The 20,340-nt window shown below is 37.4% G+C and overlaps 1 protein-coding gene across 1 annotated transcript; it reads right to left on the bottom strand.

Annotated features, from left to right (window-relative positions):
* Positions 1-2,331: 2,331 nt before the first annotated feature.
* On the bottom strand, positions 2,332-3,496 carry Cpr100A (Cuticular protein 100A). Its single transcript, XM_034977027.2, has one exon. The coding sequence runs from the start codon at positions 3,443-3,445 to the stop codon at positions 2,618-2,620; it is 828 nt and encodes a 275-aa protein (XP_034832918.1). The 5' UTR covers positions 3,446-3,496; the 3' UTR covers positions 2,332-2,617.
* Positions 3,497-20,340: the final 16,844 nt, after the last annotated feature.

Below are 20,340 nucleotides of genomic sequence, written 5' to 3'. Positions count from 1 at the left end.
TTATCCCTGAAAATCAAAAAGTTCCCAAGGGATTTTTGAAAATTTAAATCCAATCGGGCGAAGTCGCAGGCATCAGCTAGAATTTATTATGATTATTATGAAGTAAAACTGTTCCACTCAAAACTTATTACATCGTTTCTATGCACATTTGTGTATCAACCTACATACACGATATGAATGCTTAGAATAAGAAGGCAGTGGTGAAATATTCATATTTCATTGTATTGTAAGATAGTTGCGAAACACAATATATTGCGAGGCCTAAGACAATACAATCACTGCTTCAATCAAGTTATTGGGAATGTTGGTGTGACCAATTGGAGCTAAAGGTTACAATATGACTGCTTACGAGTAAGTAGGTGCCTATGCTAGTTCACACGATTGGAAAAATTTCATTTATTAATAAGTAGTTTTTGAATTTTCATATTATTGTTTTATTTTTATATTGTTACGTCTTTTCTTTTAATATTAAAAGAAGACGCTGGCTCCTGCACAGATGAGGGAATTCCTTTATCTGTGGCCTCCTGTACCTAAAACAGTTTGTACTTCCTTAGGGGAATGAGCCTTATTAGTTTTGAATACGTTTTTATAAAATTAGTAAAGATTACTTATAAATTTTACTACTACTAAATAGTAGTAGTAGTAAAATTAAACTTACATCTTTTTTATTTTACGTTTATTTTTATGCTTCATATGGTTTTGACATTTTCATAGTATTGAAAATATTAGTTAAGTGATTAATGTACCTTACACATCATGCCCGCGTGGAATGGTGCCTAGAAAACTGGCTGCATTACGGCGTTAGACAGCCAGGCTGATAAGTAGGTATAGGTACTTAATCTGAAATAATGTTAGCTAGTGGATACATTTTGTTGATGTTAATGATAATCTAACAGATATCAATAGTTTATCTATGCTAATAATGTTAGTCAGACTTTAGGAATATTCAATATGAAAATTGTTTCACTTCAGCAAGTTATATAGGATCGTCAAATGTCATTTATACCACTCCACTCCTTAAAAATAGTTAATGTATTGGCACACAGAATAATGTTGAAATACCTACTTATTAATCAATGGTGACAATACAATTTTTTTAGAACATATTTTGTTGGAGTATTTTGTAACATTTGACCCAAATCTCAATTTATCACGTAGCGTACAAAGCCTCAATTATAGATTTAATTCGATATTCGTACTCCAATTCTGTGTATTAGTTAGAATTTAATAATAGCATAAATCACATATCATGAACATAATTGCGAGTTGGTCTTGTTTTTATAAACCTCAACCCCGACAGTATCTAATTAAATGTCAGCAAATTTTGTTTCGAGAAGAACAAGCTGTTTTAAGTCTTACTTCGTTTAATGAAGGTTTCTTTTAGGTTGATTTCTGTTTTATGATCTTTCGTATAAAATCGAGTACAGGTAAATGGAAAGGCGTGGTAGGCCGCTGCCTAGGTATATAATATCCATTATTAGCCGTAAGGTGATCTAGTTGTAAGTCTGCAAGTGCGGTAGAATGCGGACACTGCCCACGCCTGAAACCTTGGCGAGCAGGAAGTCGAAAGCAGATTTTATATTTGAGGTCTTAAAAATAAAAGTATTCACATTAGTTCACTGCCCCAACATTATTATTAGATATGTATCGCCGATAATGTGTTTTGTGCCTATATAGAGTTACTAGGTGCATTCGTTTATTTATAAAAAAACCAACCAATCAACCTTTTGCACACAAACAGGATTAAAGAATAAAAGCTGTGCAAATTATTTATAATAAGCCGTTAAATCTTTTTAGTAATATTAATGTGCATATGTAATTTTGTAATCAAAATGTAGGTCAAAACAAACTCCTAAGTCCCCGGTTCACAGAGGATTGTCTTGTTTAGTTGAAAGTCTAGATATTCTAGTTTTAATTCCAGTTCCACAACAAAGGAACTAGGTCCTCCCTTTGTCTTGTAATCAAAAGCTACGTTCTGATATTCGTCTGGCTTAAATTATGTGACATTTTCTTTGAATAGGTACACTCCAGTGTTTTTGAATACATAATATTACGTTTTTGTGGAATAAGGAATATAAACTTTGTAGGGTATTTATTATATGAGCGAGAAATTTATTCCTACTAATTTAATTCAATTTCAAGTTTCTGTAATACTAAAAATAGTAACTAAGTAGGTACATAGATAATCCGGAGTTAGGATTTTGGAAACATTTAAAATGGTGTTTATTCTATTATGGATTTTTGGGTAGCAGTGATCAAATGATTGGATCACTTTAGGATACAGAAAAATTCTAAGGGCATAATGGGGTTTTAAATTGAAACACGAATGAATATTATCTAATTTTAGGGTAATATTAAATTTATTTACAAGTATACAAATAATCTTAATAAGACGCATTCCATTAATTCCTCTTCTAGTAACAATACCAGCACTTTATACACATTGTCCATTAGCACACAATATCACAGCAAACAACAATTATCAAGAAATGCTTTCGAAGCAAGCGGGCACGTACCCGCAGCGAAACCCCTGATGACTCGGCGAAATACTAATTGACGCGTGCTTTTTACGTTTCGGACGCTAGAAATCGCCGAGATCCTTTCCTCTAACTAAGATTTATACTTTGTGGAAAGAGTAGGTGTAGCCATCGGGTGCACGGTTCAAGCTGAACTTGCCTGGAGGGAAGAACCGTGCTGGAGGTGGCGTGGTGGGCTCGTAGTAGTCTTGGCGGGCTGACTGTGGGGCGTTGTATTGCTGGGATTGAACTCCACTGTATTGAGCTTGTTGGACACCTGGGTAGATGCTGTTAGCCTGGAACTGAGGCTGCGCTTGGTATTGGGGCTGAGGTTGGTACTGAGGCTGGGGTTGAGGTTGGTACTGAGGCTCTGGCTGGTATTGAGCTTGAGGTTCTTGGTATTGCTTTTGGGGAGCTACGTAGTTGTTGGTCTCGTATAATTCGGGGTAGTATTGACCGTCATCTTCGTTGGGTTTGGCGCCATAGTTGCGTGGAGCAGGAGCGTTGTACTGTTGTTGAGGAGCACTGTACTGCTGAGGAGCTTTGTAGTCCGGAGAGTTGTAACGTGGGTCAGGTGTGTAGCCAGGTGTTGGTGCTACAGGCTGAGGTGCTGTAGGAATGTGGTCTCCGGAAGCCTGGAATCCGTTCTTGCCAGCGACGTAGTTCACAGTTTTTCTCTGACCACTGGGATCGATGTAGGAGTAGCTGCCTCGTCTGTTTCCATCGGCATCCGTCTCCTCTTTGAAGTTGATTCCATCTTCCTGCTGGTACGCGGATCCGAAAGCACCGTTTCCACTGAGATACCGAGCTTCTTGCACGATAGCAGCTGTTTTCGGATCACCCGCGTATTTCGGAACTCGTCTCGCACCCTCTTGTTGCTGACACGCGACTGCCGCGATCACTAAGGCTGATACTATGAGCCTGTACATTTTGCTTAAATGTGCACTGCTCGCGTGAAAGTAACAAAATGTGTACCTGCGGGCGACTGAACTCGTTTTATATGACAAGTAAAGGCCTTGATGTCTATTGGAAGGGCTCACGGGTATGACCGCGAATATATTGTACTCGTATGGGACCGCGATATATTCTCTTTTTGTGGTGTAACGGATGTACTGTGGGTGCATCGAGGAAGTGACATTAAGTGATGGCTGCAGCTGTTGGCGTCCTTAAGCTACATCTTTGGTGTTAGTTAAAATGTCAATGCGTAGCTGGATCTCTAAGAATTTACCTTGGCATAAATTTTCTATTTATTACACTTGACTACTATTTCAACTGATCTCGCTTAGTGGTATGATAGCTTGTTGATAATGGTAATGAGCAGGGTACATAGTTCGAAAAATCAATAGACATTGGGGGCCTTAGGTGATGGTGACCTTGCACCGGAAAGTGTACCGTTGAAAGACCCCACAAGGTGGACAAATTACTTACATCAAATGAGTCGCAGGGAGCCGCTGGGTTCAGATGTTGCAGAGGGGTGTGGAAATCTCTACAAGATCAATATGTTCAGGAAGTGGACGTCTATTGGTTGACGTTGATGATGTTAAAGTTGGGTATATACTTGTAGGATCCAACGTAACACTTCCTACAAGTATATCCAAACTTGAGCCATTTAAGAAATGGTCAATACCTAAGTTGACCCAATTGAGATTAGAACTCAGAACTCAGCTCAAATGAGGCGAATATTTGCACCTCAAGTCATATTTTGCCCCACAATTATATTATTTTATAGTAATGGGAAAATTATGCTCATCAAGATAGTGTATTCTTTTGTTTTAATGTCATTAACAAAAACATAATATAGTTAGTTAGCACACACATGATTTTCTCACGGGATTAGTAAAAATGATGAAATCTGGTAATTTTTAGTCTATTCATTGTATTCGTAACGCATTTGCTGTTTTAAGCCTTCTAATTGGACCTACTTATGCGACATGGAATCAACCCACACGATGATAGTTTTGAGAAAAAGCCGTTTAAGTGAAAATTTTGTGTACGTTTGATATGTTTGTTATTTTGAATAAAGTTTATTCACAATATTGTAGGAAATAGTTTATACTATCTATACAAATATAATATTGATGAAAAATATTAACAGTTTTAATAATAATATAAAAAAGAAGTCATGGTTCCTTGTAGAAAATTACCTGTGTGTGGGTTGGTTCCTTGTTACATTGCCATAATTTTATAGTAAAAATTAAAAAAAACGCATAGTATCTATTAATTATTGTTGAAATGAAATAAAAATCATGAATGAGTTGTCATTTGTGCCCGTGACTACGTCCGCGTGGACTGCACTAATCTCAAACCCCTATTTTAAATTTCAAAAACCTTTCTTAGCGGATGTCATAATAGCTGTCTACATGCCAAATTTCAGCTGATCCGTCCAGTGGTTTGAGTTGTGTGGTGATAGATCAGTCAGTCAGTCAGCTTTTCTTTTAATAATAATACAGACTTCTCACAAAGTTAGGCTAATACAGGTAGGATGGCTAGAATGGTTAGATTGCACGTATATTCTTCTGCTCCGTCGTAATATTCTTGGCAGAGTGGCTGTGGTCATCACGAAGTGACGTTTTCACGAAGTGATGTTTTACGCCTCAAGAGCATTCGCCACTTGTCGCCTTCTGGCTGATAGTCTGGTACATTCGTGCACGAGACCACCCACAGCGGACTTTATCTGGCCGGGCCATCGCTTAAGTGACCTTCCTCGCCCTCTGATACCTTCCACCTTGCCATGCACTACAAGACGCTCAATGGAGTCACTCTAATGCCGGGAGACATGTCCGAAGAACATGCGACTTTGCACTAGCGCCAAAAGACGTTGTTTAATGCCCAGTTCTTGGAGTATAGAGACGTCGTTGGTGCGAAATTCGTTCAATGAGACTCTTCGCCTCCAGCACCACATCTCCAGAGCGTCAATCTTCTTCTCAATCAGTCGCAGAGTTCACATCTTCGCAGCGTATAAAAATTAGAAAAACAAATGTCCAAACAAGCCGGATCTTCGTAGCTTTTGTGATGTTTCTTTCTGTTTTTCCATATTTTCCTCAGCCTTTCCATTGCAGTTCTTGCTATCGCCATAGTCGCTTCACTTCTTTTACACAACCATCATTGTTCAAGATTAAAGCACCAAGAAATGCAGGATAGGACAGCCTCCCAGTTCAGAGTTTGAGTAACTTCGGGCGAGTTATTGTTGGTGCGGTCTACAACCATCGTCATAGATTTACTGCGGTTTATTTTTAATCTGAACTCTTAAGACTAACACACTTAATTTTGAGAAGTAGCTCTTCCATATGACGAGCACTGGTGCAAACAAGGTAGTATCATCGGTGTAGTGCGATATCTTATACTTGGTAAGTGCGTATCGCAAATTTCATTTATAAATTCGCTACAACTACGTTAAACGCTTAAAGTCATCGTCTTTTTATAGTTGCATCTGCTGTTGGACACAGGCCTCTTCTATCTTAAACTTTTTGCATTCATTTGATGGTAGCCACTCTCTGAATGTCATCGCTCCACACACCACACAGGGGGTGCTCCATACTCGTATAGGGCGTCCCGATATACGTTTTCCAAGTTACGGTCGCCACTGGGGAGCTTACGATTTCAGCAGCTATCAACAGTCCTTGGTTGAGCAGTTTTCTGACAAGCCCACTGCTACTTCATTGTGCTAGCCTCAAGAGCCATATTATCTATTATATGTGCTTTAGTTCTATGGCGAATTACTTCTTTTCGAACTTTTCTCTTCAAATGCTTCGAGCGATTTGGAATTTGTGGACTAGCCTGGCTGTCAGTGTCCATGTTTCGGCACCGTAAGTCATAACCGATATGATGCACTGACTGACTTTTGGGGTATAGGTGACGAAAAGACCTAATAGACGTATATTTCTTAATGTTAGAATAACTCAAGGAATATCTGTGCTAAGTTTTACTCTAAGGTGGTAAGGGTCAAAGCTAAATAAAAAAAATTAAGTGGCGGCAGCTAGAAATCATAGTTTGTCTCCTGATATTTATTCTCTCTTCATTGTTGGAAATAGTAAATTAATTTACAAATCACACAACGAGCTGATCTAATCTGCTTTAAAGCACAGTGTTGCCTTTGTAATATTACCTACTTATCTACCATTTAATCTAGATTAAGTTGCCATATTCATACCAAAACAAAATTACCACTCAAAATGTAGTTATTTTGGGTAAAATTGAATTGAATTTAGAAAAACTAGCGAATCACAATAATGTAACTAGGTATCACTGACTTTAATAAATAATTTTTTTCAAGAAATTTATTAAACAACACAGATTCAAAGGACATGTTTTCTTAGATGTTGTAAATATTGATTTATATCAACAAGGGACCAAGTAATGTGATCTTTGTAAAAATATAGAACTATGACATATTTTTATTGCAAACAAGAACCAACCCGCATGGTTCTGCAAAATTGATTTATAAAAAGGGACCATGTGGTATGGGTCTTTATGAAAAAAATAAAAATTCAATGATTTCTTAGATTGTCAGGTTACCATGGGACATGGATCTTGTTAGTTTATTGAACAACTGTTAAAATGTGGACTGATAACTTTGTCATAGAAATGTTTTACTATGTTAGAATTGTCAGATCATTTTGATTTTTACAGGGTTGATAGAAGGTGCATTTTAAAAGCTTTCTGTATACTTATCTCAATTTTGGCATGTGTGTGGATTGGTTCCATGTTGCATAAGTAGGTCCAATTATGAATGTAAAAGGTTGCGTAAGCTGAGATTATAATAGTTCTCAAGTCTAAGCACTGTATTCTTTGAATTAGTAGGTTATAATTTTTTATCTTAAATTACTACCCATTATACATTTATTCAACTTCGACCCCAAAACAAAATTGGGGATTTTTACGTACTCCATTTTCAAAAATGTCGAAATATTAAAGTGCTATTATTATGTACTTACCTATTAGTATTTCAATGCAATATTAAGTAATATAACTCAATGTAAACTAGATTATCTGTAATATCTTCGTGACAAGCATGTTTCTGCACCATTTATCTATAATCTAGAGGTCAATGGCTGATTATTGAGAAATACTTAATGGCTAAGAATTTGGAGCTGCACGAAACAGTTCTTTATTTTCCGTGTTATCAGAGTTAAAATTACATTTAAATGAGATCGTACTTGGTTTGATATATGTGTTAATTATTCCTAATTTCCTACTTTTTTAGGGTTCCGTCGTAAACGAGGGACCCTTATAGTTACACTATGTCCGTCCGTCTGTCCGTCCGTCAGTCCTCGGTTAATCTCAGAGACTATTAGTGCTAGAAATCTGTAATAAATGTTTGTCTGTGATAAATATTTTTTTAGGGTAGCTCCCCTACATGTAAAGTGGGGATGATTTTTTTTTATCGTCTACCCCATAGTGTGGGGTATTGTTAAATAGGTCTTTTAAAAATACTGTGGGTGTGGGAACATCATTTTTCGATAGTGCTAATTTTTATTAGAGTCAAGGGAGTACATGGCCAGCTAACTTAAGCTTTTATAGAATTACTAGCTCATTCCCGCGACTTCGTCCGTGTGGACTGCACAAATTTCAAACGCCTGTTTTACCCCTTTAGGGATTGAATTTTCAAAAACCCTTTCTTAGAGGATGTTGTGACGTTGTAAATTTTGAACTACTAACTAGCGTTTCGCTTTTAATTAAAATCTATTTTGTTCGAAGTATGTTGGTGCCACCTAGCATCAAGGTGCAGAACTACGCGTGGGTCGATGTTCAGAGTTCATTCGAGCCACAATAGATGGCGTTTGCTTCGTTGTCAATTGTCGTAAAAATAAAACAAAATAATTAAATAAAACCATAATATCATTTGTTTATTGTTAAGTCATTAACAAAACGGTTCTTATAATATATCCTTAGGTTCCGCAAATATTCAAAAATGAATTGGCTTCATGATCAAACTAACTCTGAGCGGCCACACTCGGGTTGCGTCTGGCAACACCGATAGGTGAGATTTAGAATTTTCCTGGAGTCAACATGTGAAGACGAATTTTTTTCGTTCCAGGAAAATCTCACTCTTTTCGCCCATGGCTTCGCCTGGGAAAATACAATAGTTATAAAATTTTAGTCATCCTAACGTATTTCAATGTTTCATCAATTATGGTGAGTGAAAAATCAAGTAATGTGGATTCGACAAAATGGCGCCCGAACGTTTTTTTTATATAGTTATTTCAGTATATTTTGAGAAATTTTGTGAATTTTATGAAATGTACACCGCTGATTGTACAATAATCTTTGTAATGAAACATTTCGGTTGTGAAGAATCAAATAAATTGAGTTTTGGATCTTGGCCGATGCCGTTCAGCTACCTTGCAGTCTTCGCACCTACAAGTAAGCCAAATGTTTGTATCCTGGAACTGCTTAGTGAACCTTCTTAGTGTATGTGTACAGTAAGAACCCTGTCTTTACTACTGAGCTTTTATTTTGAAACAATTTTATGAATTTTACTGTGTCATTGTCTATTCCATGCCAATGGCATCTTAAATTTAAAACATAGATCTTATGTACTATCTACCTAAGTCATTCTAATGTATCTAAATTAAGTCTTGGCATTAAGCTAGAATAACTAAGCATTATTAGCCATCATTCTGTATTAAGCGACCCCGGTAAAAGTTACATTAAAAACAATTTTGCCTAACATCTAGCAAATTTCATTTATAACACCTCATATGCATTACAAGGGAGTCGACGGCTAGCTTCTATTCTTTACTAGGTAGATAGATCAAGTAAAGTAAATTATTATTTTCCTCTAATCTTTGTAAGGTGGTAGATTATTCCGTATCCGGGTATATTTCTATTCCGCTCAATTTACCACCCTTACAAATGGCGCCCGAACAGGGACATATAGATGATATTGTTATTTGTTCTGCTGATTTTGAAACCCATTTAATTTTATTAAACAGAGTTCTGGATAAACTAAAAATGGCTCAACTATCCATAAATTTTGATAAATGTAATTTTTTTAGAAACTCTTTGAAATATTTAGGGTATATAGTGGATGAATTTGGTTTACGCACAGATCCTGGAAAAGTTGCCGCAGTTTTGAACTTTCCGACCCCAAAAACTGCACAGGAGGTAAAGATTTTCCTAGGCACTTGTTCTTGGTACAGGCGCTTTATTAGGAATTTTTCAACCATCGCTGCACCACTCAATAGACTAACGAGTAAAGGAAAGAACGCACCTAAATTTGAGTGGAGCGAACAAGCAGAGGTAGCATTTAATACATTGAAGAATGCGTTGGTAACCGCACCTGTTCTTGCGGTACCGAATTTTGAAAAACCATTCAAAATACATTGTGATGCTTCTGCATATGGTGTTGGCGGTATGCTGACGCAAGAAACCGATGGTTGCGATCATCCCATTGCGTATGTCAGTAGGAGCCTAAATAAAAACGAAAGGAATTACAGCGCGACGGAACGCGAGGCTCTAGCTGTGATTTTTGCAGTGGAGAAATTTCAGGCTTATTTTGGTTCCAAGCCAGTCACAATTATCACAGACCATGCATCCCTAAAGTGGTTCTTAAATTTAGAAAATCCCTCAGGACGACTCGCCAGATGGGGTTGTAGATTATCACAGTATAATTTTGTTATCGAACATAGGAAGGGTTGTGATAATGTAGTTCCGGATACCTTGTCGAGACTCATACACGTAGATGTAGTTGGTGATCGTAATGATAACTCTAGTCAACAAGTTTTGGTAGATGACTGGTATGACAAAACATTTAATGGCTGTAAAATCAATCCAGCAAATTTTCCGAATTTTAGTATTTTGAACGATAAACTATATCGTTACAGTAAATGTAAATACCAGCTTCTCAGTGAGTTCGACTGGAAAGAGGTAGTCCACAAGAACGACATCCTTAGAATTATGCAACAAAACCATGCAGATGCAACTGCAGGTCATTTTGGTGTGTTCAAAACTCATCGCAGATTATCCCTCAGATATTTTTGGCGTGGTATGTATAAGGACGTGGTTGAGTACGTTAAGAATTGTGATACTTGCTCTGCGTATAAACACACGACATCAGCCACTCCAGGTCTGCTAGGGAAGCCTAAAGTCTGCGAGAGACCTTTTCAGGTCATTTCGGCTGATTTAGTCGGACCTTTGCCTAGGTCTAAATCAGGATTTACATTTCTTTTTGTGGTGACGTGTTGTTTTTCGAAATATACAATGTTGTTTCCGTTACGGCGTGCCACAGGTGCCGCTGTTGTTAAAGCGCTAGAGAATTTTGTATTTTTGAACCATAGTGTTCCAGAGACTGTGATTGTGGACAATGGGTCCCAATTTACAGGATCTGAATTCCGTAATCTCATTAAGCGTTATAATATTCCGAAATTACACTACACACCACTGTACACTCCGCAAGTTAACCTTGTTGAGAGGTACAATAAGGTTGTTATGACTGCTGTAGCCGCTTTTGTGAAAGATAACCACAGGTCCTGGGACGAAAACCTGTACAAGGTCCAGTTCGCCATAAACAGTGCGGTTAATGAATCCACTGGATTCTCCCCGTTCTTCCTTGTCCACGCTAGAGAACCGGTTTTAAATGGTTCCTTCTATAAGGACACGGATAAGGAGTACGAGGCCGGAATTCCAAGGGAGGAATACGCAGGAAAGTTTGGAAATTTGGAGGACATATTTGGTCAGGTTAGGAGAAATTTGTTTCAGGCTCATGCAGAGTATGCAACGCATTACAACTTAAGGCGTAGGTCTGCAAGCTATTCTGTTGGGGACATAGTGTGGAAAAAGACCTATCCACAAAGCGACGCTACAAATTTTTTCGCAGCTAAGCTGGCACCTAAGTATGAAAAGTGCAGGGTTGTCAAGGTTTTGTCACCTTTGGTTTACGAACTAGTTAGAGTAGCTGACAACCACCCAATAGGCACTTGGCATATTAAGGATATTAAGAAGTAGATATTTGCCATTACTTAGTTTGGTCTAAACTGTTTGAATATTTAAGTTATCAATATTCAATTAGGAATTTGTATGAGTGTAGTGATGTTCTGAATTAACAGTTACATTACCATGGTTCAGTTGAGGATGAATGTAGTGGATGTATGTAGGGATGAATATGTGATGATTGGAATGCTTGTGGTAGACCAACCGGTTGAGAAAGTAAAAATGCAAATATCGTACTTTGGGGATAACGAAAAGGGGGGGGTTTTGTGTTTTGTTTTCGTTTTCCTTCTAGATAATGGATCATTTCTGTTATTTTTTCCGATTCTGTTCCGAGATCTATTTTCTAGGAGAGTTATTTCGTTTTTTTTTTTTTCTTCTCATATTCCGATTTTGATTCGGTTTTATTTTTCCGAATGGGATAGAGAACGGTTGCCATATCAGATGGACCCGTTCACAACCAGATTTTCCGTATTTGTTGAGTAACAAATATTACGATGGTAGTTTAAAAGAGTGAACCACCGTAGGCCTAGACGCATTCTATCAGTCAGCTGAAGAATGATGCCAAGATGTTTCCACTCAAGTGTCTTAGACACCATGAAGTTTTTTTGTATATATTCTTTTTAGAAGTTAGGGTTGTGTAGTTAAGTATAATGTATAAAACCTTACACTGTTTTCAGTATATTTATTTTGTTAGACAATTTTCCTTGTTAGTAGTAGATGTGCGTTCACGCGTAACTTCTGTGTTTTTTTTGTTTGTTTGTTTCAGGCAAATTGTTAGTAGTTGTTGGATGACGCTGAGGGCAGCGTGGTTCAACCTGTTGAACCTTTTCGTAGGAGGGGAAGTATTGTGACGTTGTAAATTTTGAACTACTAACTAGCGTTTCGCTTTTAATTAAAATCTATTTTGTTCGAAGTATGTTGGTGCCACCTAGCATCAAGGTGCAGAACTACGCGTGGGTCGATGTTCAGAGTTCATTCGAGCCACAATAGATGGCGTTTGCTTCGTTGTCAATTGTCGTAAAAATAAAACAAAATAATTAAATAAAACCATAATATCATTTGTTTATTGTTAAGTCATTAACAAAACGGTTCTTATAATATATCCTTAGGTTCCGCAAATATTCAAAAATGAATTGGCTTCATGATCAAACTAACTCTGAGCGGCCACACTCGGGTTGCGTCTGGCAACACCGATAGGTGAGATTTAGAATTTTCCTGGAGTCAACATGTGAAGACGAATTTTTTTCGTTCCAGGAAAATCTCACTCTTTTCGCCCATGGCTTCGCCTGGGAAAATACAATAGTTATAAAATTTTAGTCATCCTAACGTATTTCAATGTTTCATCAATTATGGTGAGTGAAAAATCAAGTAATGTGGATTCGACAAAATGGCGCCCGAACGTTTTTTTTATATAGTTATTTCAGTATATTTTGAGAAATTTTGTGAATTTTATGAAATGTACACCGCTGATTGTACAATAATCTTTGTAATGAAACATTTCGGTTGTGAAGAATCAAATAAATTGAGTTTTGGATCTTGGCCGATGCCGTTCAGCTACCTTGCAGTCTTCGCACCTACAAGTAAGCCAAATGTTTGTATCCTGGAACTGCTTAGTGAACCTTCTTAGTGTATGTGTACAGTAAGAACCCTGTCTTTACTACTGAGCTTTTATTTTGAAACAATTTTATGAATTTTACTGTGTCATTGTCTATTCCATGCCAATGGCATCTTAAATTTAAAACATAGATCTTATGTACTATCTACCTAAGTCATTCTAATGTATCTAAATTAAGTCTTGGCATTAAGCTAGAATAACTAAGCATTATTAGCCATCATTCTGTATTAAGCGACCCCGGTAAAAGTTACATTAAAAACAATTTTGCCTAACATCTAGCAAATTTCATTTATAACACCTCATATGCATTACAAGGGAGTCGACGGCTAGCTTCTATTCTTTACTAGGTAGATAGATCAAGTAAAGTAAATTATTATTTTCCTCTAATCTTTGTAAGGTGGTAGATTATTCCGTATCCGGGTATATTTCTATTCCGCTCAATTTACCACCCTTACAATGTCTACATCATATTAGCTATCTGAATACCAAATTTCAGCCCGATCCGTCAAGTAATTTGAGCTGTGCGTTGATAGATCAGTCAGTCAGGTTTTATTGTTGTATTCAAAGTTTTTATTAATACTGTTCTTGTAATTTAAAAAGCGGAGTAAGTTATTTGAAAAATTTCAAGATTTTCTACCAATGTGGAAGACTACATTATTGAATACATTACCTATGCAAAAAATGAAACGGAAGACAACCGGAAACGGTTTTATATTGCATTCCAAGTATTTATTCTGAGATTCCAAGTATTTAGCATTAGCTTTCCTATTCCGCTCGTGATTCGTCCATGGAACTTGACATACTGTTAGCACGTGGATGTTAGCCTTGTTTGCTGCTCCGATTAATCGGTGTTATGTATGTAAGTGGACTGACTGACTTGTTTAGTTTGTAGTATGTAAATGTTACGTAGCCGATTTCCTTGTAACTATGTTGACGGGTAGTTACATCAGCTTATCACCACAATCATCAGCTTATCATGATGATTTCAATATCTTTTCATTATGATTATGTTTGTATCAAGATTATTAACATTTTTTACATTTATAGTTTTTCTGGGGTTTTTTGAAAATGTTAATCTTGTGAAAGACCACTTTACGGAATTATATCTGTTCTGCTAAGTGATTTATCATTTTAGTACGATGTAGTGTAATAGTCAAAATATAGAAATACTATTCTCTATACCGCATAACACAATAAAATAATATCATCTATAAAGTACGTGTGCGGGGATAATAACATAATCCATACTAATATTATAAAATATATAAAAGTGTGTCTGTCTGTTGGTCGGCTAGGTACTTACTTGCATCTCGCAGACGCACATTGGCTACTTTTTGTCCCGGAAAATTAAAGAGTTGCCATTTGTATTTGTATTTATATTGGGATTCTTAAAAACCGCTGGATCCGGGCAGCGCAAGACCACGGTAGGTGAAAGTCCCTGTATAATATACCTATGTCCAGCAGTGGACGTCTATCGGTTAACGATGACGATGCCTAAATAATTATTGTACAGACCTACTTAATAAAGTTATGAAACTGTTATATTTTATTGATTGCTCTACTTGGGACCTGTCTGTAGGATGTACCTAATTATGCAAACAACAATTATTTTATTGTGAAACATATTATTATTTTTAAATACGTAAGTATAAAAAGTTGTGATTTCTACCGGTTATCGTAACTTCCTCTAAGTGTAGTTTAATTACGTGTACATACTGCCTAGTGGTCAGCATGTTTGACTGCAGATGACGAGGTCCCGGGTTAGATTCCCAGGGCGGGCCAAAAAGGTAAGTTTTTCTGTTAAGAAGTTCTCAGTAGGTACCTAAGCTCCTACTTTCCAGAGATACCGACGCCGACAACCAACGGGAGGCGGCGGTATGTCATCCCCCCTGAGTTGTCGGTGTTGGTCCTGCGCCTGGTCTCTCTCCGGTCGTGTCGCATTTCCGTCCCATCAGGCTATGAGAGTGAGGGAATAGAGAAAGCACTTGTGCACACACTTAATTTCTCCAGCGCAGATTGCTAATCTCTACAGAGATTGGCTACTGCGCCATGACGAAATTCAGTCGGGAGGACATTATTATTAATTGCGAGTAATAGTCGTATATCCAAAGTGAGCCTCAGTTACGTTCATTACATGGTACCAGTACTGGTACTTGAAAGGTCACTGGCTGCCCGCGAACAAGGCCGCACCTGATTTGGTATGCGAGAGTTGTATACAACGATCGAATCCGTCGGGGGCAGCTAGCATGGCATTTACCTATATATTGTGGGTAAAATAATTATGACATTTAAGTTTGATAGGCTCAAGCCTTGATGCCTAAAAATCTAAAATCGAAAAAAATCAAAATCATTTATTTACACATTTTGAATTTTTTTACTGTTTTAAGAATGGCTTGCTCACTAGTAGGACTTTGTAGGACCACAAGGAAACAGCCTTAGTTTTGACCACCCTTTTTTTTATTAAAGGAAAATCCATCATGGATAGGTACCTACCACTGGACACGGGGGAGTACAGTGGTTATGTCGGCCTACCGATTAAAAAACCTCACGAAGTGCCATCCCACCGCTGACGACGGAGCACAAGGGACCAACAACGCCTCGTTACTCCGCCAGCGGATGTCTGCCACAGCAGCATTACCAATGGGGCACTACTTGCCTCCAAACACCGTTAGAGGCATGCCGAAACCACAGCATGCCAACCAACCCAAGGACCACACTGTGAGCGACAGACCGTCCCGTGTACATCATCCACAGGTCCTCCCGAGGGCTAGAGCTTGCGGGGAGGGCAATTCGGAATTCCCTCTCACGATCCTTAACATCTTCCTCGCCCATAACCAAACTGGACAGGCGAGGAATCGATGGGGCAGCCAGTGATTGAATGGGTGATAAACACTCATCACCATTCATAAAACATCATAAAACTAGTTGATGTTATGTGGCCTGTAATAAATAATTGTTGCGAGCTTTTTCTATGTTGTCTTCTTATCAAAAGTGTTTTCTTTTTTAGAGTCAAAAAGCACTATCTTACCTAACAAATTTTTCATAACCTAACACGTTCTTACTAAATTATATCACATAATTTTACTCAAATATTTCTGTAAGAGACAGAGGAAGTAGGAGAAATAGTTGTGGTTAATAACGCTGGTATATCTACTGACGTATTACCGACATAAAAGTAGCTTCGTTTCTTATTACCTTTTCCTTACCTTGACTAAAACCCTGTCTAGCCACTACTCCTTGTTACTAAGCCAGATTTGTTACGTAATAGCAAGACAGACAGTCACATGGACTCAAGACCTACAATATAATTAATGCGACAAAGTGTGTCTGGTTTCATATTTTTAAATTAAATAGCGTTCATTTGAAGTTTATTGTGTTAGCAAAACAATGCCCGTGACTTTACCCGCGTGGATTTAGGTTTTTCAAAATTCAGATCGCATTACCACCCGTATTATAAATGTGAAATTGTGCTGATTTCACATCTTCGATTTTTCGGTATAAAAAGGTGTACTTATTAAAATTTCAATCCATGTGGATGAAATCGCAGGCATCGTCTATTTTATTAAAATCAGTACTTAGGCGAAGTTAAAGTTAAAGTACAAGAACCAAAAAACACTTTTCTCGACATTGAAATAATGACTAGGTATATCCTATCATTTTTACTTTTCTATTTTGGTATCATATTTTTGTTAGTAAAATATTATGATGTAAATTAGAGGATTTTTGTTTATCTAACGTTAAGTACATTGTACTAGATTAAAGTTCATATAGATTTTGACGTCATTATACTGTTGGAATTTAGTTTACTTAATAAAAAGTTCAGCCTTCAAGGCAAATAAATTGACCTTTACGAAAAAGTCCTCAAAGAAGTTGTAACATTAGCTTAATGTAAACATGTAAATCAAGTAATTATGTTCTTGAGAATCTCAAGATGAATTGTCTACAAAGTTGTAGGAAAATTATTCGTGAAAAATTAAGATTAATCTACTATCAGCGACTTCAATAGACGGTGCCTACGTTATCAGGTTACCTTTTTTTTATTCAGATACAAGTTAGCCCTTGACTGCAATCTCACCTGGTGGTAAGTGACGATGTATTCTAAGATGGAAGCGGGCTAACTGGAAGGGATATGGCAGTTTTTAATAAACGCTTGCCCCTTTGGTTTCTATACGGCATCGTACCGGAACGCAAAATCTTTTGGCGGCACGGCTTTGTAAGCTACCACGGTAGGGTGGTAATTAGCCACGGCCGAAGCCTCCCACCAGACCAGACCAGAAATTTAGAAATTATAAAATTTCAAATCTCTGCCAGGAGTCGAACCCGGGACCTCCCCATAATAAGACCACAGCGCTTACCACTGCACTAGGGAGGTCGTCAAAAACCAGTGTTGCGCGTCAGCACTGGGTCAGTATCCATGTAGTATGTGAAGCTACGCACAGTGGTGTGTGTCGCAAACACAAACATGCAACTTTTAAAGTAGGTACGTAATAATATGTATGAACTTTGCCTATCTGGAATTAGGTATGTCTTCCTTAAAACTGTATATTTGCTGTCTATTTCCAAGCAATAGCTGCCCAAAATACCACATACATTTTCCCAGTTCCCACCCTCTAAATTAACTTTTTGCGGAGAGACCTTTGCTCCTTCCTGAAAGAATTTTTTCAGGTGATTTATTATTATCACTACTTTTGTTCGCGAAAGAGGTAGTTTGAAAGGATACGCCGTCGAAGCTGACCTGAATATTTATGTAAGTTTTTACTTAACTTTACATAATATTATGTAAATCGTATTCTTAAAGGCAAAGTTACATTATGTGGATCACCCTGCATAATAAGGCTTAGAATGTTGGCTTAGGATTTGAAACATACGAGTAGCTATCACCAAAAGACAACTTTACATCCATAGGTACCAGTTTTGTTCGACTTTGCTTTATGCTAAACTAGCTGATGCCCGCGACTTCGTCCGCGTGGAATTAGGTTTTTTAAAAATCCCGTGGGAACTCTTTGATTTTCCGGGATAAAAAGTAGCCTATGTCACTCTCCGGGTCTTTATCTGTACCCATGCAAACAATCACGTCAATCCGTTGCACCGTTGCGACGTGATTGAAGGACAAACCAACAAATCAACAAACCAACAAGCCAACAAACCAACAAACAAACACACTATCGCATTTATATAAGGGTACTGAGTAAACAAGTAAGTATATTTTAACAATTAGTATTTAAAAAGGAATAAACAATTTTATTAACTTAAATGGAAATTAAAAATAGAAAAGTTAGAAGTGCGTTCTCGGGATCGAACCCCCGACCTCCGATTAGGAGGCGGACGTCCTAACCACTGTCCACTAGGCTATCACAGCTAGAGAAGACATACCAACAAGAAGTTATATTTACCCATAATGGCAGTTATAAGAAGTAAAAAAGCACAATCGTATTCATAATGCAATAAAGTTTCTTTGTCTCTCTTGTTCATGATTTTTCTTCTGGCTTCTGGGAAATGGCGAATGAAGATTAATTTATTATGTCTTGGAGAAAACATTGAAAGCGAAGAGCTCTCTATTAAGACGAGCGGGCGTGGAATAGGACGATTAATTATGATTTCTTCTAACGCCTGTATATTGTAGAAATGAAGACAACGAATGCGGGCTTTATTACGTGTCGCTATTTAAAGAAACTGATAGTTTTTATCTCATATTTGATCATTTTTAGTGGTTATTTGAGTTCGTAATCATATTGTCTTATAAATACACTATACTTTAACTATTTAAATTGCTGAAAGCCAATTTGCAAAAATAATCACTACCCCTATTATAAATGCGAAAGTGTGTTTGTTTGTTGGTTTGTCCTTCAATTGAGCAACGGATCGACGTGATTTTTTAAATTGGAAAGACCTGGAGAGTGACATAGGCTAATTTTTATCCTGGAAAATGAAAGAGTTTCCACGGGATTTCCAAAGACCTAAGTCCACGCGGACGAAGCCGCGGGCATCGCCTACTACAAAATTAAAAATCGCTAAATTATTTATTCAGCATAGGTAAAATTTTACGCTTCCTGATTGTCAAAATTTTTATTTGTAAATTAAAACTAAAGCTACGAGTGTTCCGAACGCGCCCAGGTCTGGAAAGAGCCCACAACAAACTCAGCCGGGTATTTTTTTTATCATCACCAGTTTACAAAATCACTTAAACTTATTAGAACTAACACAAAGCTGTTAAGCAACTCATTCCCAAGCTTTCTTATCATTCAAATAATAATCCTTTACATTGTAATAAAGCGGTGATAGCCTAGGCTTCCCGTTTGGGGATTTGGGGTTCGATTCCGGGCACAAACCTCTAACTTTAGGATATAGGGATGTACGGTTTAAACAATTAAATATCTTTCACTTTGAACGAAAACATCGAATATATGAATCGACAACAACAAATATATGAATATGAGGTCCCGGCTCACCTCACACCCGAACATCGGCGTGAAGGAGAGACTAGCCGAAGGATACAACCTCAGCTGGCCTATCTGGAAGTCGCTCAACCATCTCAGAGCGAAGTGGGACTTCAGCTCTGGACATGATACGGAGTGCATCTGCGGACATCTGAGACAGACTATTGCGCACATGACTGGATGCCCTGCGTGCCCGACAACTTGCACGAACGAGGAGCTGCACGAGGCTACCACCGAGCTATCCATTTATATACTTTCATCAAAAGAACAAGGTTTATGGAGATATTGCTTTTATAATGTATTTCAAACAACTGTAAACTTTTATGTCGGAACTGTTGATTGTTCAAATTGTTCGCAGTAGGTACAAATATAAAAAAGCTATTCGCCGCCGATTGAGTCGAAACTTTTATTACACATGTAAAATTTCCAGTTGAAAAACCTTAAAAACCGTTCGACACAAGGAAAGCGCAGGCATTGTGCATTGTTGTGAATTTGTTTGTTATGAGTAACCAACTAGGTATGGTTTAAATATAATATTTTAAAACAGTTCTTGTAGTCATCGACAGTTTCTCCAATAAAGCTTACAAACAGAATAAGTAATGATTTTTTTTCTCAATCTGGCGAGCTCAAATCGCAGACAATAGTTTGTAAATTTTGTAGTAGGTTAGATTTTAAGCTATGATTTCCTTTTTCTGTTGAGCTATTTTTATAATCTAAATAGTTACCTTAGTATTAAAAGAAAAGTCCCGACTGATTGAATTATCAACCAGCCTTGGACCTAGAAAGCTGAAATTTTACACAGAGGTTCTCTTTATAATGTTAACAAAGAATAAGGCTGACT

This window comes from Maniola hyperantus, chromosome 16, assembly GCF_902806685.2.
Source record: "Maniola hyperantus chromosome 16, iAphHyp1.2, whole genome shotgun sequence".
Taxonomy (NCBI): Eukaryota; Metazoa; Arthropoda; class Insecta; order Lepidoptera; family Nymphalidae; genus Maniola; species Maniola hyperantus.
This window is presented reverse-complemented; position numbering and strand designations above follow the sequence as displayed.

Excerpts from the sequence above, each read along its gene's own strand:
- Cpr100A (XM_034977027.2), bottom strand. The coding sequence starts at position 3,445 with ATGTACAGGCTCATAGTATCAGCCTTAGTGATCGCGGCAGTCGCGTGT.